At 43.1% G+C, this 23,106-nt stretch overlaps 1 protein-coding gene across 2 annotated transcripts in view; it reads left to right on the forward strand.

Annotated features, from left to right (window-relative positions):
• The window catches only part of MAP2K4 (mitogen-activated protein kinase kinase 4), a 137,791-nt gene that overhangs the window by 64,143 nt on the left and 50,542 nt on the right, over window positions 1–23,106 (forward strand). For both annotated transcript variants that reach the window (XM_032319842.1, XM_032319843.1), the window contains 2 exons: window positions 3,128–3,302; window positions 17,214–17,333. In XM_032319842.1, the coding sequence (XP_032175733.1) occupies window positions 3,128–3,302; window positions 17,214–17,333 (295 nt within the window). The remainder of the gene's footprint in view (window positions 1–3,127; window positions 3,303–17,213; window positions 17,334–23,106) is intronic.

Consider the following 23,106-nt stretch of genomic DNA (forward strand, 5'->3'; position numbering starts at 1 on the left):
AATCTGGGAATTTTTGATCCTTTCTAGTAGAAGTAGCACTTAAATCCTAATGTGTCAATCCTTGACACATTGGCCCCAAGACAAAAAACTACAGCCAAGGTTTTGGACACTTAGTACAGTTGCCTCAGTGGTTGACTGCTCTAATGTAATGGTAAACAGTCAGGTTAGACTGCATCTCTGTCCAGTCCTTCTTTGGAAGCCATTGGGATTGGACTAATTCTTAAAACAATGACTGTGAAATTGGATTCGATTTCACAGGAAAGATCTCCAGCCTGCTGGAAGTGGAGACTCCATGAACATGCTTCATGATGGCATAACCATAGCATGTTTTTTTCTGCGACTTTCACAACTTTTTCTGTTAAATGAGAAGATGGACTCGGGAATAGCCTCGTTCTGCTGTTCACTTTTTGTTTCAGCAGCTTTACTGAGATATTATTCACATACCATACAATCTACTCCTTACACTATACAGTTCAGTTACTTTTCCTATGTTCAGAGTTGTGCGTCTGTCACCTTACTCAGTTTTTTGAATATTTGCATTAGCCCAGGGAGAAAACGCGCATCCCTTAGCTGTCAGTCTGTTTGCTTCAAAAAAAAAAGACCTCATCCAGAAACTATGCAGCACATTACAATAAGCCAAGCTATTCGAAGAGATATTCCGTGATTCTAAAAATTGATCTTGTAGTAATAGTTAATATTACAACTTGTTATTCCGTGGTTTGTATGGTAGCAAAATGCTCCATATCTCAGGAAGGCTAGCAACAGACGCTATCTAATGCAACGTATTCATGGCAGTGACAACCTTTGCCATATTCTGTAGGCTAGAAACAGGTTGCAGGTCTTGTCCACACTCAGAGAAAGGAGCTTACACAGAGCTGTGAACCCAGGGAAATGCAGCTCACGGGGAGCACCTTAAAGCCCATCTGCCACGCCCAGGAATTAGTGAATAATGTGAAAATGTTACTTCCAGTTTGCACGGTACTTAAACTAACTTTTTTTCAGCTACCCTCAGCAATTGGCTGGTGCTGTCTGTTTCACCAGTGATTAAACTGAGTCACAGAGATGGTGTTTACATGCGAGTGATCATAGAACAATAATCATTTGCAAATGAACTCCTTTGTGTTAGGATATTTCTACATCATGAAAAAGATTGCTAAGAAAAGTAGTCAGTAGGGTCGACTGGTGAAAGTATGTTATAAACAGAAAATAACTTGTGTGAAAACAGCTGGTATTACGACTTACTGTGACCTGGGAATCCGGCAGTCAGAGTGCCGGCTTACTACCTGGTTATTTGGACAAAGTGTATAGTCTTTGAGCTATGACCTTGAATCGTGGTTACTATTAATACTAGTAAAGACAGCAATTCTGGGGAAATGATTTTGAAATTCTGGATATTTTGAGAGCCTTTAAAGTAGCTACAAAAAACAGTTCTGCTAACCTGAGAAGATGTATCTAAATTTTGGAAGACGAAAAATAAATAACCAAGCATGTAAATTTTTCTTGCTTGTGTTCCTGGATCAGATTTTTTTTTTAATTTTTAAATTTTTAATTTTTTATTAAGATATAATGTATTATTAGCCCCAGGGGTACAGGTCTGTGAATGGTCAGGCTTACACACCTCACAGCACTCAGCAATAGTACATACCCTCCCCAGTGTCCATAACCCAGCCACCCTCTCCTTCCTCCACCCCTCCCAGCAACTCTCAGTTTGTTTTGTGAGATTATGAGTCTCTTATGGTTTGTCTCTCTCCCGATCCCATCTTGTTTCATTTTTTCCTTCCCTACCCCCCAACCCCCCCACCTTACCTCTCAGCTTCTTCATATCAGGGAGATCATATGATAATTGTCTTTCTCTGATTGGCTTATTTTGCTCAGCACAATACCCTCTAGTTCCATCCACGTCATTGCAAACGGCAAGATTTCATTTCTTTTGATGGCTGCATAGTATTCTATTGTGTGTGTGTGTGTGTGTGTGTGTGTGTGTGTGTGTGTGTATACCACATCTTTATCCATTCATCTGTTGATGGACACCTAGGTTCTTTCCTAATAGTTAGGCTATTGTGGACGTTGCTGCTATAAAATTCGGGTATGTGTGCCCCTTCGGATGACTACATTTGTATCTTTAGCGTAAATACTCAGTTTTCACACTCTAGTTTGATATAGTTCACTCCTACACATTGGTGTCAGGGGGCAGGGTGGGGGGCAGGGCGGGGGCGGGAGGGGGACGGGAGCACAGAGAGAGGAATGAGATTGTTTTTATGTCTTTTGTTGGATTTGCTTTTTTACAAAGCATGGTTACAAGTTATTGTGTTGATCTCCAGGTTGGAATTTTGGAGATGGTTTTTTAATTTAACGAAAATCCATAATGAGATTTTTGTCCACACATCATTTGGTTTTCACCTCATCGCTCTATCTAGGTTGAAGGGTTCAGAGTTGATGGGTACATGACAGTTTTTCTCCTGGAGGCAGCTGGCCGTTCATTTGACTGCCCCCTACCTCAGTGTGTTATGGGCAGGAACAGGGCAGTATGTAGGGTCCTATTTCCCAAACTTTGCCAAAATCACTTGGGGATCTTTAAAAATACTGTTTTTTTACTCCTGCCCCCAGATACTCTAATTTAATTGCTGTGAGATGATACCTGGGCATCTGCATTTTAAGAAGCACACCAGGTAATTCTAATATGCAGCCAAGTTCAGGAGCGGCTGTCCTTAGAATGGAAGGCCTGGGGTTATTATCATCAGGTAAGGTAGGGTAAGAACTGTTCGGAAATGAGGTTCGTAGCTCTTGGGATTTTGCACTGGGTAACGCAGTTTTGCACAGTTTGGAAAAGATCTTGTATTTGGACATGAAAACTGGTCTACAGAATTACTTTCTTCAATAACTGGAAACTTGGTTTTCTGAATCACATTAAAGCTGTGTTTATTGACTCCCTGAGTTTAGGCCTTTCTTATTGAGTTCAGTGTGTAAAAAACCAAGACGACGTAAACAAAACAACTCCAAAAACCTGGAGGTCAGAGGGTGTTAGCAGCTTGAAAAACATTTTCCCACGCATTCATCAGTGCTAGCTATAAGAAAAAGTCAAAACCTATTTAAAATGTGGAAAAATTGCTTCCCAATATTTCAACAGAGAGAGACTGAGAACACACAGCATTGAATCGTCAGGAAAACTGAAGATCTCCCCTGAGCAGCACTGGGATTTCACTGCGGAGGACTTGAAAGACCTTGGAGAAATTGGACGAGGAGCTTATGGTTCTGTCAACAAAATGGTCCACAAACCAAGTGGGCAAATAATGGCAGTTAAAGTAGGTGATGCCCGTCATTCTTTTTGGCACTTTCCTCCATTAGGTGCGATTTCTGGTTGCAGCGCTATCCCTATTGTTCTGTTCTTGCTTGTGTGGTAAACACGGGTGTTTGTAAGACTGTTTCTCCAAATCCTCTGAGGGTGTTTTGTACAATGGTTGTCTTGTCGGTGAAACATTTGCTATTGCCCCAGAAACGCGAGTGTATGAAGCGCGCATGTTCACTGCACTTTTGGCGTGATGCATTAACGTGTTTTAAACTTCAGGCCCTTCCACTGCCAAGGTGAGTTCAGGCCGGGTGGCTGCACCCCTGGGAGCAGGGCAGTGCTGCACTGAGCCAGGCGGGGAGCTGGAAGAAGAGGCAGTGCACTGGGTTGGGCAAGGTGCGGGGCTAGGGCTAACAGCAGTCTTACTGAAGGTTTCCTGGAAACCACACACATGCTGTTGCCACTAACCTCAACCTTACTCGGCCCTGACCGGCTCGGCTCCTGTTTGTTTATTTCGTCTCCATCAGTACTGCCCTGTTCCCCGGTTGGAAAGTTGTATCGACATGCATACCTTGTGATAATGCTGTCTCCTCCTGTCCTTACTGTGAGTGCCATACCATATAATATGCTCGTTTAAAACGAAAGAAAGAAAGTCAAGAATGGCCAGAAATGGAGATCAGCCCTGTACCTGGCAGGCTGATGGGGGTACCTGTTACGAACGGATGGTTTCCATCCGACGCCTGTGGGCCCATGTAACTGTAATGTGTTTCATCTGTTTGTTTAGACACTGAACAGATGTTTGCTGTGTGTAAGATGTTACAGGAACATCGACAGTGTTGGGGGTGGGAGTTTAAAAAGAAAAAGGACAAATGAGATACAACCATTCCCTTGTCCAACTTAAAATCCGTAGGGGAACCAGTAACGCCTCAGTTTACTAATTGACAGTCTGAGCTAGTCAGCTTCCTGTCAGCGCCCTATCGGGAGAGTTTGTCACAGTGACCTGACAGGGGAGGAGCCTCAGTTTCGTAACTGACTTTGGGAGTGGATTTGTATGGCATTAATGTGAAATGCTATCTGTGCTGAAGTTTATTGTGAGCAAAATGTTCCTCTCTTTTTGCCTCCGTCATTGTTGAGCATTTCTGTTTGGGGGGGTCATATGAAACTGAAGGGAAATTAATGATGGGGGGGAAATTTTATGATTCTCCTGATGGGCTCTTAGCCTTGTTTTTTGGTCATAGTTGTTTTGCAATGTGCTGACACCTATAGGCTTTTTTCTTAGCTTAACTCATATGGAGACAAGATTTTACCTAGAACTGGGGGACCTCTACAGAAGCACAGGCTAAGGCCTCTGTTTTGATTATCTGTTGAAATAAAATAGTGTTTTCCTTGCAGTGTGGAATGATTTTCCCATTTTTATTTTATGCCACTGCAGTGTAAGTGGAAAGTCATTTTCTTTAGATTTTCTCGGATGAGGATTGCATTGCTCTTATGTACTCTCTGCAGGTGACATCTGTTGTTCCTTGGCTGGGTCTTAAGGGAGAGCTAGCCTATATAACTGAAGTTCTAAACTTTCTTGCAGATACTAGGGAAAGGACTTGTAAATAATTATGTACTGCTTTTCTCAGTCTGTGTTCTCTGCTTTACCATGTAGATCAATATCGTAATCTGTTTCGTTATCTGGATAGACTTGAGCCGTGGTCAGTAGGTTTTCAAGGTAAAGAAGGAACGGGGGCGCCTGGGTGGCTCAGTGGGTTAAGCCTCTGCCTTCGGCTCAGGTCATGATCTCAGGGTCATGGGATCGAGTCCCACATCGGGCTCTCTGCTCGGCGGGGAGCCTGCTTCCCTCTCTCTCTCTCTCTCTCTGCCAGCCTCTCTACCTACTTGTGATCTCTCTCTGTCAAACAAATAAATAAAATCTTTAAAAAAAAAAAAAAAGAAGGAACGGGCTTCATTGTGACTTGAACAAAGTGTTTTTTTTTAAAGATTTTATTTATTTATTTGACAGACAGAGATCACAAGTAGGCAGAGAGGCAGGCAGAGAGAGAAGAGGAAGCAGGCTCCCTGCTGAGCAGAGACCCTGATGCGGGGCTCGATCCTAGGACCCTGAGATCATGACCTGAGCTGAAGGCAGAGGCTTAACCCACTGAGCCACCCAGGCGCCCCAAGAAAAGGTTTTCTTAATTTGATTTGAACTCTGTAATGCTTACTTGAGTTTCGAAGGAATTTAAGGGCAAATATAGGAAATTGCTGACTTCTACTTGTAATCTGACCTTATTTTGAGAACCCTATTAGAATGCCTTTAAAATCCCAGCTCTTAAGAAGTACTTCTGAGGTGGTCGTAGGACCTACAGATTGGTAATGGTCATGTCTGTACCTGCCAGTTGATACCGTCTTTTTTGTCGATCCGCTGGAATTCCTGAGCCAGCGTGTTAGTTTAGCCTGGGGAGGGTGGTGACAGGACGTAGCCACTGACATGTTGGCAGGGCATAGTGTCGGATTCCATGACATCGTATGATACTTGAAGAGGGTTTCTTCCTTAATACACATTAAGGTTTGATACCAATTTGATGATTGATAGATGATGTCTACTATTTTTATATTTTTAAAGATTTATTTATTTGAAAAAGAGAGACAGCACAAGTGACAGGGAGGGACAGAAGCCGAGGGAGAACCAGACTCCTTGCTGAGCAGGGAACCTGATGAAGGACTTGATCTCAAGATCCTGGGATCATGACCTGAGCCAAAGGCAGATGCTTAACCTAGACTGAGCCACCCAGGCGCCCCTACAGTTTCTAAAGGTGTGTCTTGTTGGTCTCTGAAAGAGCTTATCCTTTTGTCACACCTGAGAGTTTGTTCCTTTATCAGGTAGGCCCACGGACCAGATTGATAAGTACGCACACAGGCAGCTACACACACAGGCAGCGTGTGGTTAGGGAATTGAGTTGACATTTTCGATGTAGATAGTTTGATGACTAAGCACCCATCGTGTTTAGCTTTGAGATAAGGACTATAGAGATTTAAAAGAATGGGAGGTAGTGGTTCACACTCCCATGAGTTTTCCATTGTTGTTGGTAAAAGGAGGACACACTTGAAGCGGTTCTGTACCAGTGTTTTAATATGCACTTTAATAGGGCAGGATTACTTGATTAAACATTAAGTTTATCTTAGAAATACATTATCCTTAAGATTTATTTGCAGTATCTAAACAAAAGTGAAATGTGGTATTAGACTGATTTTTCTTCTTCTTCTTCTTCCTCATTTTTAGTTTTGAGGGAGCCCTTCCCCAGTTTTATTTTGTCACATGGAAGAAATGCTTGAAAAGATGATTTGTTAGTTACCAGAAACAGTAACTTAAAAATCGGTTAAGACGTAACTTAAAAATCGGTTAAGATCTAATAATTCAGATTCAGCAAGGTAACACCCAGCATATGTAAGAGTTGTACTTACACCAGTTTCATGACCGTTGGCCTGAGGACAGTTCTTCAAGCTGCCAGTGAGGTTCTCTGCATTAGGCCCTAAGACAGGGAAAATTTTGAACCCTCAGTTTCAATTACACATGCCTGGGGAAAGAAGTCTTAAGTCTTTTGCGAGTGGGAGTGTTATGACTGACTTACCGAACTTTTTGAATGACTGAGTCATGGGGCTGCAGAGGACAAAGCCATTCCTGCCCTAGGATCTTCTGAAAGCTTGGTAAGGATAGCCTTCCACTCTGATTGGGAGCGTCAGGCTTCGCTCAGCATCCTCTGCCAATTACGTTTATTTAAGGGTCCATTTTGCATGACAGTGGAATAACCAGGGATTGATGGTTACGTTTCTGGGCTAGGGTCAGAGAAATTGGGAGCTGGGAGAAACACCCCTTAGAGTCTGGTCCACAGATGATCAGAATCGGCATGACAGAGCAAATCCGGGATGCAGGAGTAAAGCGTTAGGAAGAGTGGCTTCTGGCCGCAGCTCAGGCCGGTGTCCTGGAATGGAGCAGTATGACAGAGGCAGGCTGCGGACAGAGGGAGCGATAAGCCTTCAGGACCTGACTGCATGTCCTTCACCTGACCTTGCCTGTGGCATAAACCATGCACCCATGCTAGACTTCCAGCTTCCCTGCTGTGTCCTAATAAACCGTGTCCAGGTTGACTCTTGAAGGTCTGCTTGTGTCTGTGGGCTTGTTGTCAGGGAGAGTAGAAAAGAATGCAGATGAGAGGGACTCTGAGGGGATGCAGTTGATGCCCCTAAAGATGGAAGACTGGGATTGGTACTTAGAGGGGGGATCCTGGAGCCAAGGCCTGTGGAATGGATGGCGGGCAGGTCGGTGGGGATGCGAAGGTGTCGTGTTGAGCTTGTCACTGTTGATATTTACGGATGAGCTTTCAGTCTTCTGCTTGAGAAGTTATCTCTGTTAAATCGGAGAGACAGCTTGGCTGTCTGAGGTTAGGTGCTTAGGTCAGCCTGAGTTATCGACCTCAAGGGTTTCGAGTGTTTTCCCTTTCTTGCTCTTGGGCCTAATTGGTCTTATTCCTTCAACCCTCAGGGTGTTTTCTCTACTCTTCCAGCTCTCCTGTTGCATTGATTTGAGTGCCCCAGATCGATCCTAGGCTGGTAACCTGATCTTGATTCCTGCATTCCTGCCTCTCCCGTGGTATTTGGATCTTGCCTTCTGCATCCTTTGGGAGTCGAGACCTAGGTCAACCCTCCTGCCTGGTGGGACCCCAGAGCCCCCTCTTCCTGCCCCCATCAGCAGCCCCCTGCTCCGTCCTTGTCTGAGCAGTGTGGGGGCTTCCGTCTGCTCATTGGGGAGTGGGGAGGCCTCCCTGATCCGGGCAGAGCTGCATGTGCTGGAGCGCGGGGTTCAGCAGAGGACGGCTTGCTCATTTGCCCTGTCGCTACAGACACCTTGCCCTTTCTACCAGAAGTTCCGTTACTCAATAATTCTGGTGGGAGCTGTGAACCTCATTGGACGAAGTTCATTTTAGTCTTTAAACATTGTTCTTGCCCACTGCTCTGAAAGCACTAGAATGAGAGTTGGCAGGAGTGGCCTTAAATGGGAGAAGCTCCTTTCTGAGAGTATGGAGTGCTTAGGCAATGTCGTTGAGTTTTAGACGGTGCAGTGCTAGTGCTGATATTCCAGATCGCTTGTGGGTGCAGAGGTCATGGCTCTGTGGTTTTAAGTTGAAGCTTGATTCCAGTGCCTTCTGCTCTTACTTGACTGGCTGGATCATGTGGCTTCATTAAGAAATCCATGCTGGGTGGAGCCATGCTCTTGGGCTCTTCTTAAGGTTGCTTGAATGTTGCAGTGTTGCAGATGAAGTGTGAAGTGGAGGCCTTCCCAGAGAGGGCAGATCCAAAGGACACAGCGGTGGCTGTCCTCCCATCAGCCTTGGTTTTGAACTCAGGTCCCTCATGTAGTCAGGTTTGAACTCTTTGTATGCACAAGTTTCTTTTGCTCCTCGGAATTTTTACACCATGGCTTCTTTCGGTTAACAGAATTGTGGAGAGACCCTAATAAATAATAGAGACAAAATAGTACTTTTTTGGCCAGGATAGGAGATGGGAACCCCCTCTTGCTCATACTGGAAGCTCTTGGGACATGAACTCGGAGGAAAGCTCTGGGATCTCTGGCTCAGCCTATGTAGTGAGTAATTTGGAGAAAAACCTTATCACATTTCACTGTGAAGGAGGATCATCTGACCCCTTTCCGATATGCCTTCTGCACATCTTCTGTCCTTTTTGTTATTGTGGTCTTATGGCCATGCCTTGGAAATTGGTTAAACATCAGATTTCCTCTCTCATATCTCACTTTAGTGTCATGGGAACCAAAGTAATGATCTGTCGTATATGATTTTTAGGCCTTGCAAAATCTTAGTGCTGAGAATGTACCCTTTGTAGGTAGATGCTATAATTAGTAAAGAGGAAGAAGATGATACCGTCTTTTTTTTTTTTTTTAAAGATTTTATTTATTTATTTGACAGAGAGAGATCACAAGTAGGCAAAGAGGCAGGCAGAGAGTTGTTGGGGGAAGCAGGCTCCCCGCCGAGCAGAGAGCCCGACTTAGGGCTCGATCCAAGGACTCTGAGATCATGACCTGAGCCGAAGGCAGAGGCTTAACCCACTGAGCCACCCAGGCACCCCGATGATACCATCTTTAATCAAGACACATGTAACTTGTCCCATTAGCTTTGCCCTCAGGCGGTTCTGCCCGTGATATGATAAATACCCCATATATTTTGGGAACTGATCTCCCCATTTCTTGGGGGATGGGTAACAGAGCCTGTGTAGAACTAGGCATTAATTAGGTCTCAGTATCCGCAGTGAGGAGAATAGGGGGTATTATTGTTAATTAATTAATTTGATTAAGATACAATTGAGAGTTCATTAAATTGATTCTAAAGACCTGGGGTGATTTTGCAATTAAACATTAGTATTCTTTCTTCCTACTTTAGTAGAAACATGTTTTCATAATTTAAAACAATTGATTTAGCAGACACTTATATTGGTTAGTCTTAGAGAGGAAAGCCAATTTTGCATCTACGGTCAGCATTCCTAATACTTGGCTTTTTAAACTGTTTTAGCTAATGCTGCTCTCTGTTTTGATCTCGTTAGTGAGGGCATTGTGAGGCAGAGAGAGTGGGCATTTCTGAACGCGATCTCATTAGAAGACTCTAGCGGCTGAGCCATGAAACTCTGTAGCAGGGGCTATGGCATCTCTGTTTTGAACTTAGGAGCACAAGAATGCCCGAGGTTTTCTGCAGCCCCAGGAAGGGGGTCACAGCACACGGATATGCTGCAGTGGCTTCTGGGGTTTTCCACCTTTGCATTAGAACTGACTTCTGGACATTTCTGCCGGGAAAGCAGCATTTTTGTAAGGATCCACTGAGGCACTTGGGGATCTGATGCGAGATCCTTGCTCTCCTGTCCCCCATATCACTGATTTAGGTTGGCCTGAAGTCACCTACTCACTGGCAGTGGGCTTCCCTTCATATTTTATTCACAGACACCAACCTTAGGAGTGTTCTTTAGCAAGGGGTGCTTCAGGAACAGAGTGCTTTCCTGGCTTGGCAGGTTTGGGTTTGTAGATAACAGGAACAGGACACATTTTCAAAATGTCATTGTCACAACTGTTTCAATTAAGATAATCCTTGTTCTTTTCATCTTTTGACTTGGTTTTTTAAGAGATTTATTTGTTTTAGAGGAGGGAGGGACAGAGGGAGAGGGAAAGAGAGACTCTCAGACTGCCCACTGAGCTTGGAGCCTGATGCGGGGCTTGATCCCATGACCCTGAGACTGTGACCTGAGGTGAAATCAAGAGTTGGACACTTAACCAATGAGCCACCCGGGTGCCCCCTCATCGTTTGATCTTAAATGAAATGGTTGCTATGGAGAGGCTTTCCACCTAAGACCCCATGCGATCTGTTTGCCCATGAACCCGTTCTAGGATTTCTGCATGGGTGATATTTATCAACGTCCACTTGGTAGAACCCAGGGAGCTTTAGGTTTTATTCTTGTCCTGGGAATGGTGGTTCTAGCTGTCATACCACTCTGGCAAGACGTTTGGCAATTACTTGAAGCACAGAATCCTGATGTTTCGGTAACCTTTGATGACGATGGATGCTTACACTTAGGGATGAGCCCCAGTCGTGGACGTGAGTTTTAGCTACATGCCAGTGATTGCAGACCCCACACCGCTCTGCTGAAGAGGATATACCTTCCGTGCTCCAGTTTGGGTGGGTGGCAAGTTGAAAAGGACACCTTGCCATGCTGAGGGTCAAAATCCTAATAGCTGGCATCATTTTATCGGATGTCAAATTGTCTTAATCAATGCCTAGATAGTCTTTAAAGCCACGCACTGATTTCTGGTAAGGTGATCGAACCCATACCTTGCTGGACCTCGTTGTATCCAGGTCTGAATTCTCATTGGCGAACCCACAACTCTTTTCACTTTGGGTACTTGGACCTTGTTCGTAAGGTACCCTGAGTAGCTGAAGCTGACCATGCATGGCGAGCCTGTGGAGTCACCGACTGCGCTCTCACGACCTTGCTATGCTGCACTCTGGACCCTCCTCTGAGCCCCACACAAACCTGACATGAACTGGTGAGAATTTAGAGATCTCGTCTGCTGGGACTAGCAGGCATGCCCTTCCACTTTAATTCCTTCTGTTCCCCCACATCTCATCCCCCGACATATTTTCTCCATTTCGAAACAAAAACAAAACAAGAATATCAGTTCAAATTAGTAGATATTTTTTCAAGTTTCTTTGACTATGTTGCTGTTTTCAAGTCTGCCTCTCTCAAGTTTGTTCCTGGACACCTCAGTTCTTCCTTAGTTCTTCCTCTGACTTCCTGTCTGTTTGCAGATGACTTGCATCTTTCTTGCCTGGAATGATCCGATCCTGGGATCTGACATCTGTCACACACATTGTGGCGCTGCTGTTTTTAACCAAGAGCTTCTATGACTTGTCATCAGTCTCGCCTTATTCTGAGTCTTTCGAGCATATGAGGAGCTCTTTCCCCCTTCTCTGAGCAGGAATGAGATCACATAACCCAGAGGGCCTTCCCCACACCCACATTGTCCAAGAGATAGAGCTGGCCATCTGTCTGACCTTTTCTTAGAGCTTGAGTTGGTAGGAAGAAGAGCTCTGGGTTACCGGGGAGGGTCAGAAGTTCTCACGCCAGGGCCCGGGCAGAGACAGACTGGGTCATTTCAAGGCAAGCCCTAGTGCTTTGGTATATCCCTGGCCTCTCTAGCAACTAAGAAATCTTTGGGAACTCTGACACGGAGATGTGAGGGTGAACTTGGAGTCAGCAGGAGTGGTAAGACTAGCAGCTGGGTATTGAGTTAGCACCTAAGCAAAATGCTCCTTGCTTCTGAGGACCTGCCCCCCTGGGCCTATCTTCTTTTGCTTCCTCTACAGCTTGTCCTTTAGCCATTGTGTTCTGAGCCTTTCTTCCTTTTCTCTTTGCCACAGTTGGGCCGTCCTGGCCTTATCCCATAATAGCAATTGGGTCATCGTGACACTCTTTCCTTTTATCGGTTCTCTCTGTTTCTTCTGACCCCTGAAAATCCATTTAGGAAAGGAAGAGAAACAAACAGTAAATGGTTTCTTTGATAGTGTCTGCTGCTCTTCCCATCCTAGTCCTTCAGTGAATGTAGTTTTAATAGTTCCCATAATCCCTTTCCATTAGAACAGTGGGTCTTAATCTACTGGAAAGTTCTTCCTACTTATGTTAGCTTTATCCCCAGCCATTCATTCCTGATGGGCAGGTTGGCAGGGTTTAGAGATAATGTGCAAGCCTCATCTAAGTGTGAAGGTCCCAGTATATTCAGCGGCCACCGAGAACTACGCCACATTTAAATATGGCTCACTATCAGTGAAGGGGTATTTATGCTTTCAATTTAAATTGTTAAACATTGAGGCATTCCAAATGAAGGCCAAGTATAAGCTGCCAGCATTTAAATTTACCAATGACTTCCAGATGCCACATTGTGCAGAGAGAAGGAAAGCAACCTTTTAGCCACTTCTTGGTAAATCCGTCTGCGTGATTTGGACCATTCTCAGAGTGGATGTTGTTGTGTTTTGTGCACAAGGTAGGACAGGGCAAGAGGACAATTTCTAACTTAAAATTTTTAAATTTCCATAAATTTTAAAATTTCCATACTTAATCAGTATGGAATTCGAGCATCGGAGTTTATGGCTCCAGCCAATGGCGTGAGTTGGGTTGGCTATTCTAGAGAAGGGAAGCTCTGTGGACTTCTACATTTTTTAAATTTTCAAGACTTTTTAATTTCTTTCTTTCTTTCTTTCTTCTTTCTTTCTTTCTTTCTCTTTTTTTTTTGAAAGAGAGATAGCAAATGGGAGGTGGGAGTGGCAGAGGGTAAGGGAGAATGAATCTTAGGCAGGTTCCACACCCAGTGTGAAGCCTGACACAGGGCTCGATCTCATGACTCCGAGATCATGACTGGAGCTGCAACCAAGAGTCGGATGCTCAACACATGGAACTACCCAGCCCCTCTTGGGCTTTTAATTTGAATTTTTACACATGGATAAGAGCCATGTGTAACTCTAGCACTCGTGAAAACAGAGAATTGAGTATTCAGTTTATCCTTTTTCTGTGTCTCTGGAGGACTTCATTGGAATCATTGTGATGTTGCTGATCTGTAGCTACATGCTGTTTTTGCTGGTGTTTTCCTGCTGCTTATTTGGAATATGAAACAACCTTGAACACAAATTTGGACAACAATTTTAAAAACAACTTTTTTTTTTTTAGCTTCAAGTATATTGATTTCTTCACTATGGAAAACAGCTTCTAATATAGGGTGGTAATTCTTGTTTTGATTTTAGGTATTTTCTCTATATTTTGTTCCAAATAAAGTAAATCTTGTGCTAATTTGAAAATACTTTATTACTGGAAAAGCAATGTGGATTGATTTTCAAAAAGTATAATTTGTCCTGAGAGCATGTAAGTTGGAGTTAGATTAATGAAGGAGTGACAAGTAAAAGAGCTCAGTAGTTCCACGGTGAAAAAATTAGTGAATTTAATGGGTTCTGATATTTGGTTAAAAATGAAACTTTTAAAAAAACTGATGGTTCTTGAGATGATTTTCTTAAATATTTTGTGGTCTTACGTGCGCTTTCCAACCCCATTCCTTATGAGGAAAAAAAAATGGTTTTCCAAACTCAATTAGTCTTACTTAACTCTTAAATTTATGATATAAATAAAAGGTTCCTGTGATTCAAGACATTTACCAATACATTGCTTTCTGAACGTTCTAATTGTGAGAGATTTTTTAGATATAATTCATGTCACCTTTGTGCTTCCATTTTCCATTTTCATCCCTCTTAAGGAAAGTTCTTTTTCCCTCTTTAATTTGAAGATCTAATTGGCTTTATGATACGAGTCTGAGTCAGGTAGCATCTCATCTGGCAAGGAGAGGGGAGTTCCAAGGACAGTGTCAGAAAGGGAAGGGAAGTGTGTCTTGTTCATGTATTCCAACTTGGGTGATTATTCTTAATATTAGAGAGTCCTGGCTCTCCTTATTTCCAGTGGTAGAAATCTTACCCACATGCGTCGTTTTGTTCCATTAGAGAAGCGTTCCTAGTCGTGAGTCTTACTATTAAGAATTCTCTCATTTGAGTCATTGATCATTATGTATTCTCCAACTTGAACATTTATTGACTTAATTGAGTTAAAATAACAAATTTGAAGCAACCACTATTGTAGCTGTGTGCTTGTGGCTAATCCCCTTTTTGAGTCCTTTAAGGCCTTTTGAGTCAGTTTGTTTCATTAAGTACTCACATAGAATACATGTTGCAGTATAACCCTAAAACTTCTGTATAATGGAGAGTTAGCTCTGCTTTCTCGTCCCCAAATGATTCTGACTCCGTACCACCAGCACTTCTTCTACCCACCGCCTGTCCCTTGGACCAGATGTTCAGAGAGCACGAAGAGATGATGATCTCTTGACCGGTATCCAAGAGTGGAATCCGTTTCCTGGTAGACCAGTCAGCCATCCAGCAGCCCCGTGCTCTGTTTTGTACTACTAGTGGCATTAAAGAATAGTTTACAGCTGAACAGATTTTACTGCTGTGTTGACGAGCTCAAAGGTTTGAGCTGTGCCAGGAACCCTGTACATGCCTGTTCATGCTAATCTGGCCCAGGACTGAGAAGTAGATGCCAGTCCGATGCTGGGACTTCAGTCGGGCCTCCAGTCCACGTAGTAGCACGCGCCCTTTCTGGAGCTCCTGCAGTACGTAGAAATTGTCCTCAAGAGTCAGTTACGGATGGTAACAATTGAGGTTTTGGCTGTAATATGCTTTCCAGTAGTTGAAATATGAGTATTTGTACAAGCGGAAGTTTAGAAAACCATATAACCAGTTTGGGGAAACAAATTAGGAAAGAGGATATCTTTTATACTAGTGCCCTGTGGCATGTGAGTGTTAGTATATTTATACATACCCCTCTATCTGTACAAGTGAAAATAGAAAAAAAAAAGTTTTAAACCTTTTAATAGTGAGAATTCTTTGGTTGGTGGAAATCTTCCTCAGAGGATCATTGCCTTTTTCTTCCCCATTTCTCTGTAGTTACCAGCTCTCTGTCTTTTAAATGTAGGTATATGAGATTGTTAAGTTTTTATTAAAAAATTGCCTTCCCAAACTAGTATTTTCACAGCTATCCTTTCAGTGTTATTGTTTTAAAAACAGGAATACATGTAATTAAGATGTTTACCAAAATTATTGATGTCATGGTTTTGAACTAATAACAAATTACATCTCTGGGCTATTTTGACTTTCAAAAAATATACTTTTTGAGCAGACATTATCCTGATGTTGATTTAAAAGAAAGATAACTAATCTCCTAGCTCTGAAAATACAGAAATGAGACAAAGAAGGCAATTTTTCTTAATTTTAAAAGTATTAGTCTTACTTTGTCATTATTTTTTGTTCTTCTTCTTTATTTATTTATTATTTCTTGTTTGTCTGGGTAGTGATATTCAGTGTTAAAGTCTTAAATCAGTGTATACAAGAGGATGCTAGTTAGTAAATTTTATTTGATATGAAGTACTATAGCTAGCACTCTATAAATTTTAAATAGCAAAATTAAATGTGTTTGTGTTTGGAATATATGGAATTCCTCATTTAGTAGGGAGAGAGGAAGATGAAAGAACCTGCTTCTGTTCCTTCTGCAACTGCTTATTGTCATGTTACATGGAATACATCTTTTGTATCTCTCTGTGCCTCTGGCTTCTCTTCTGTAAAATGGGCTCAAGAATTTAATTGACTGCCTTCATCCCTTTCAAGAACATTGAGGACAGATACCTTGAAGTCTTTGGAAGACAAAATGCCACCTTATGTATTTTTTGATATACTAACTTGCCTTGTAAGTATGTACTATATGTCGTACACAGTGGTGCGGTGTGACATTGTGAACTTTTTTTATGAGAAAAAAGTTGTCTGCATGCCTCCATGTGAAACTATAACTTTGTTATTCATGTTTTACGTTTTCTGAACTTGATTCTTCATATCTCTCTCTCGTGCAGCGGGAACTGTCCCTCTGAATGTCTCCGTGTACCCTGCTGTTCCTGGGTGGGCAGTGGGTGGTGGGGGCACTGGTTTTGGAGGCAGTCTTTTAGAAGTGTGCCGAGAAGTTGTGCAGGTGGGTTAGGGATATGGCCCAGGTCTACCGTGTACAGAGAAGAGGGCCTCATCGGTGTAGGAACAGACAGACAGACAGCCTTCTGTCTCCTCCTTTGTAGGTTTTCTTTCATATGTTCCTACTGTGCTCCTTTCTGACCCAGCGGGTAGGGAGTCAGGTAGAACTTTTTGTTCTTAACCTGTAGACAGTGTGGTGGAGGGGAGAATTCCAGCGTAGGATCTGGGAGGCTGGGAACGTCGTCTGTGTGCTGCACCTACACTGACCCCATGGTGACCTGTTCTGGATCGTTTTGCATCTCTAACGAATGAGGATGCTAGGGGGTAAGGCTGCCAGGGAGTGAGGAGGCCCTTTCTTGCTTTGAATACCTAGACGCCATATAATCAAGGTATCTGTGAAGCTCATTATGCAAATGAAAACTGTTTAAGTACAGCTCCTAATGCTTTTCTTTGTATTTGCATGTGAGGGTTAGTTTTCACTGCCTACAAACTTCGTTACATAACTTCCAACGTCATCCCTGGATGCTTGTGGTTAAAAAGCCCTGTGTCCTTTAAAGAATTCCCAAGTGCTATTTTGTTAAAAAAAAAAAAAAAAAATCCCAAGTGCTATTTTGTTTTTCTGTTATAAAAATTGTTCTTGTAAAGTCTAAGGAAGATGATAATTTTTATGTCTGGTTAGTATTTATGATGTTTGCTTAGAACTTTTCAGTCTTGTGGTGGTAGTGGTTTTTCTCAGGTTTCTAAAGTTGTTTTATGTTTTTGTGACATCTTTTGTCATTCTTTTCCAGAGAATTCGGTCAACAGTGGATGAAAAAGAACAAAAACAACTTCTTATGGATTTGGATGTAGTAATGCGGAGTAGTGATTGCCCGTACATTGTTCAGTTTTATGGTGCACTCTTCAGAGAGGTAGGAATAAATAATTTGGGGGGTTTAGCTGATGAATAAATATCTAATTGGAATAAATAAGAGGATGGCAGGCTTAGATTCTGATCTCCAGTTAATTGCCATACATCAGCAATAAGCTGATTCCTCAGTAATTTAGCATATAATTCATGAAAATATACATGTTCATTTCTAGCATTCATTGTTCCTTAGTTAAGGGGTGGATCTCGTACTTTTTAAATACATATTTATGGCTGTTCCTTTCTTATAGTTTCTGTTCTTTTTTTTTTTTTTTTAATAAACTAATTTTTTATTTTGACAGAGAGATCACAAGTAGGCAGAGAGGCAGGCAGAGAGAGAGAGGGAAGCAGGCTCCCCGCCAAGCAGAGAGCCCGATGTGGGGCTCCATCTCAGGACCCGGAGATCATGACCATAGCCAAAGGCAGAGGCTTAACCCACTGAGCAACCCAGGCGCCCCATAGTTTCTGTTCTTTAAGAACCTGACAAATGAGCTGCCTTCTGGATGTTAACCCTTTGCCATAGGTTGGGCTTGCTCTCTCAGCTCTGAACTCCCTCAGTGTTGCCCCCACCACCCTTTTAAAAACTTATTTATTTCTGCCATCAGCTGTATCTGCATTTAATGTAAGCATTTACTCTCCCTCAGTACAGCCCATGAGGAAATTCACAAGTATAGTAGACATTCTCTTAGCCAATCTTCTCATCCAGATTTTGCTGTAGAAACTGTGTGGTCGGGACACCTGGGTGGTTCAGTTGGTTAAATGTCTGCCTTTGGCCCAGGTCGTGAGCTCAGGGTCCTGGGATCAAGCCCCACTTGGGGCTCCCTGCTCAGCCGGGAGTGTGCTTCTCCCTCTCCTTCCTGCTCCTGCCCCCTCTCTTGCTCTCTCTCTCAAATAAGTAAGTAAATAATATTTAAAAAAAAAAATAAAGAAAGAAAGAAACTGCATGGTCTTGGGGTCATGTGTCTTCTTTTTGGCCTCTGGTTATTCTGTGTCCTGGCATAGCTCGTCCCTTCTGCCTCCAGCTGTCAAACCCACGTCCTCTCTTCCAGTCGTCCCACTGCCTGAAGCAGGAAAGGGAGTTAGGGCAGCGGGCGGAGCTGGTGCTGGGCCTGAATCAGACACTTTATGGTGTCAGGACAGTCCTGGTACACTTGGGATACTTAGTTAGGTCAGAAGGATTTCAGCTAAATGAACCCTGAAGCACTTTTAATGCTCTTTATAAAATACCATTCTCATTGTGAAAATGGTAGGATTGTGCTGGTGGGGTCCTCGCGAGCTGGTGAGAGCCCTTCTCCCTTCTTTTTGGGACTGGATCACCAGGTGTGTATGTATTTAGCTTTGGGGGTTTTGTTGTAGGTACTGACTTAAAAAATACTGTGTTGTAAGATAGGACTGGCTGTCACACTGACTAGAAATCTATGAAGTATTGTCATTGGAGACAACGTTTGAGATTAGTCAACGAATTTACCGCTCAGTCCCTATGTTTTTATTAATTTGTTTTTCTGTCTTCTTAATGGGTGACTCTAGTAGGTAGAGGCATCCATTGCTTTGCTGAGTCACTAATTAATTAATGTTAATTCTAGACTCCTATAGTTTCTTCCTACTCTGTCCTTGTACTTTTATGACTCGAATATCTGTGTCTGTGACCAGGTACACCTGATTTGTGAACCTCAACACTGCAGTACCTGTAGTGCGCTGGGACAGTAGACAGTCATGTATTGAGGGAACCCTGGACCTAATAGTCCATAATTCCGTGCTGTTTGTAACATCACACATCTGGAACTTTCTTCGTGTTGCACAGAGATCTTGCCATCTCCTCCTCCCTTCTTCCCCCAAACCATGAGTTTAGTCTTTATAATCACTAAATCCTCTGGCTGTTTTACTCTTCGGATCTTATGCAGAGCTGTAGTGGCTTAGGGCCTGGACTAGACTTTCCGCTCTTCTAGAGTTTCAGCCAGCTTTTCCAGCGTTGTAGTCCCTGCCTCTCGCGGGGGGTTCCCTCCATAGAGTGTGGATGCGCAGCCTGTTTCTCAGGGGCATTGTTTCATCATCCCTTTAAGCAACATTTAGACGTATGGCCCTAGCCCACACAGTGTAGAAGTCTGATTTCATGAAAAGAAGGCAGAGTAAGTGATCTGCAGGATGCAAAGTGTTGGAAACAACGCAGCAAGCTTGGAGTCGCATCTCCTCATCGTTCCTTATGAGAAGCTGGGCAAAGCGCAGTGTAACTGTCTCAGGGAGGTCGAAGGGAGTTGAGATAGGCCACCGTAAGCAAAAACATCTGTTGGGTGTTCTGTAGTCGTCTTACAAGTTCTGTTTGTAACAGCCTCAGGACATTCGGGGGCCTCATCCCCCTTCTCCAGAGAGGAGGCAGAGGTTCGATGGGAATCACACAGCCAGTAAGTGGCGGAGATGGGACTTCAGGGACAAAAGTCTCACTGTTCTTTCTGTTACAGAACAAGTGGTCTGGGGATGAGAAACTTTCAGCTTCATTAAAAAAAAAAAAAATCTACTTTTTAACATTGCTACAGTTCTTGAGTGTGATCAGATGAAGGCTGTGGAACTATACAGTTAAGTTGTATAAAGTCACAAAATGCTCAGATAGGCTGAACATGAACCCCCCACACCCGTGCCCCAAGAGTAATATGTCCTTTCTGAATTAAAAAAAAAAAAAAAAAATTGAGTTTAGAAGCTAAAAGTGTACCTTTAGAGAAGAATGCACAGGCAGAGTGTGTTTCCTGTGGTTACAAAGGTTAAAAATACTAAACAAATTTAATAAGGGTCTAGAGAAACATTTTTCTTTTGAGGTTGATCACTTCAAAAGATCTTTTTGGTGACCTGACCTTCAGTTCTAATAATAAACCTACGATTCTGGGTTTATGAAAGGAAAGAGCAGAAGTGAGCGTATGCAGTCTGGAATTCTTAACCACCGCTGTGAGGAGGACAAATGGCCTTTAATGCCTGTCACTGTGAGGAACCTTCCAGAACATTTCACTTTGTAATTTGTATGCCCGTAAGACATCAGTTTGTGGTTTGGTTCAGTCAGCTGTCACTCAAGGACTTGTGGGATGTCTGTTTTCTTCTTCTGGCTGCTCCTCTAGGGATCAGTCTTTCCATTGGGTGATAATCGAGCCAATGCAGGTTTCATAGCTTTCCTCAGAGCAGTGATTGAATCATACTTAATACCGAGTCTGGAAGCTGGCTTTTTTGCCATTGTGTCCAGCCCTTTACACTTCTTTCTGCAGTGGAACTGAACTCAAGTTAAAAAGTCCGAAGTACAACTTGGATTTGACATAGAGAAATTACTACGACACCTAACTGCACAGGTTTCTAAACTCCTGGTCAGACTTTGTGGACAGGAAAACAAAGATCTTGACCATAAACATATCTTCTAGCCTGTAACTGGCACCAGCGTCTGCCCCTTCCATTTATCTTACCAACACTGCAACCTAGAATCACTTAAAAACATGTCCTTCAGTATGTACATTTTCAGAATTTAAAAGCACGAAACCCTTACTTCAAGTATCTTTTGAGCCTGGAGAAATTCTAGTGAGGGAAATGCTATTCTGAGTAACTTCTGGTTATAGAAGATCGTTGGATTGTATGAAAGGCATTGATAATTAGCTGACTTGAGTGCTCTCCTCCCTTTCTATCCCTGATCCTGCTCATGTTCTTTCCTTTCCTTCCCCCTTGCACGGCCTTAGGGCGGTGAAATCAACATACGACAAAATGCACATATTTAGAGCGTACAGTTTCAGGTGTGTGAACAAGCGTGTACACCTGTGGGACTATTGCTGTAAGCAGGATGTGGACCTTTCCACCACTCACACGTTTCCTTGTGCCCTGCAAGTCATACACACGTCCCTTCTGCTGCCGCTGGGCTGCTTTCTGCCGCTAGAGATGAATGTGCATTTTCTAGAATTTCATGTAAATGGAATCCTACAGTATGTATGTTTTTTCTTCCTTACTCTGCGTGATGGATGTGGCGGGTGTCAGCAGCTTGGTCACTTACACTGCTGAGTTGTGGAAGCAGTACTCTGTGGTGGGGGTATGCTGGAGGTGGGTTTCTCCCTCAAGGGCTAAGGGACTTTCAGAGGTCTCTGTTCTGTTATCTGGTACAAATAACGCTGCTGTAAGTGTAAGTGCAAGTCTGTGGCGGATGTGTTCTCTCAGTTCCCTCAGGTACATACCTGGGAGTGGGACGGCTGCCTCACCTGGTAGGTAAATGTTTAACATTGTGAAACTTGTTTTCCAAAGTAGTTGTACTGTCTTCAACCTTCACCAGTAATGTAAGAGACTTCTCTTGCTTCACAGTATCCCAACACTTGGGATGGTCTTTTTAATTTTTAGCCATTGTAATTAGTGTACCCTGGAATTTAATTTTTAAGATAAAAAAAATTTTTTTAAAGATTTTATTTATTTGAGACTGTGCACGTGCATGAGCCGTGGTTGGGGGGGCAGACTCCCCGCTCAGAGGGGAGCCTGACGTGGGGCTCCATCCCAGAACCCTGGGATCATGACCTGAGCTGAAGGCAGACCCTTAACTGACTGAGCCACCCAGGTGCCCCAAGGTTGATTTATCTGAGAGCGAGCAAACATGTACACTCATATGATAGATAGTAAGCAGTGGGGTCGGGGAGGGGCAGGGTAGAAGGAGAGAGAAAGAAGATGTTTCCTGCTCAGCAAGGAGCCCCACAAGGGGCTTGATTCCAGGACTCCGAGATTATGACCTGAGTCCACATCAAGAGTTGGCTGCTTATCCCTGGGCCACGCAGGCACCAATACATTTGTGTTTCTTTAATGGCTAGTGTTGTTGAAAGCTTTTCATGGGCTTGTTTACTAACCATATGTCTTGTCTGATGAAGTTCCTCTTAAAAAACTTATTTTTTTGTTTGTTCCTGAGTTTTGGGAATTTTTATTTTTTAATTTTTATTATTTATATTCCTAAAGACTTGTTTATTTGAGAGAGACAGCCCATGCACAGGGGCAAAGGGGTGGAGGGAGAGGGAGGGAGAGTCTCCAGTAGACTCTGCTCAGCAAGGAGCCCGACGTGGGGTTTGATCTCACAACCCTGAGATCATGACTAGAGCCAAAACCAAGAGTCAGACATTTAACTGACTGAACCCCTTGAGAGTTAAAAAAAAAAAAGAATCTATTCTGGATATAGGTTTATTATCAGATGTCTGACCTGTGCCTTATCCATTATACTCTTTTTTTTTAAAAAAAAAATTTATTTATTTATTTGTCAGAACGAGAGGGTGAGCGAGCACCGGCAGACAGAGAGGCAGGCAGAGTGGCAGAGGGAGAAGCAGGCTCCCTGCCGAGCAAGGAGCCCAATGTGGGACTCGATCCTAGGACGCCAGGATCATGACCCGAGCCGAAGGCAGACACTTAACCAACTGAGCCACCCAGGCATCCCATTCATTATACTCTTAACAGCATCCCCCCCCTCCTTTTTTTTGGGGGGGGGGAAATGAAGGTTCTTAATGCTATTGTAGGCAAATTTGTTTGTTTTTTTAAATGTGTTCTTGGTGTTGTATCTAAGGAATCTTTCCTTAACTCACAGTCGGATTTTCTCTTACGTTTTCTTATAGCAGTTTTATAAATTCAGGTATCACACTTATATTTATCATCCATTTGGAGTTAATTTTTATGTGGTGGAAGGTATGGATTGATGTTTACTTTTGTCCTGTGGGTATCCTTTGCACTTGTGTCAGAAGTCGGTTGTCCCATGTGTAGGTCTGTTTCTGGACTGTCTGGTCTCTTCCATTGACCTG

The sequence above is a fragment of the Mustela erminea genome, chromosome 18 (assembly GCF_009829155.1).
Source record: "Mustela erminea isolate mMusErm1 chromosome 18, mMusErm1.Pri, whole genome shotgun sequence".
Taxonomy (NCBI): Eukaryota; Metazoa; Chordata; class Mammalia; order Carnivora; family Mustelidae; genus Mustela; species Mustela erminea.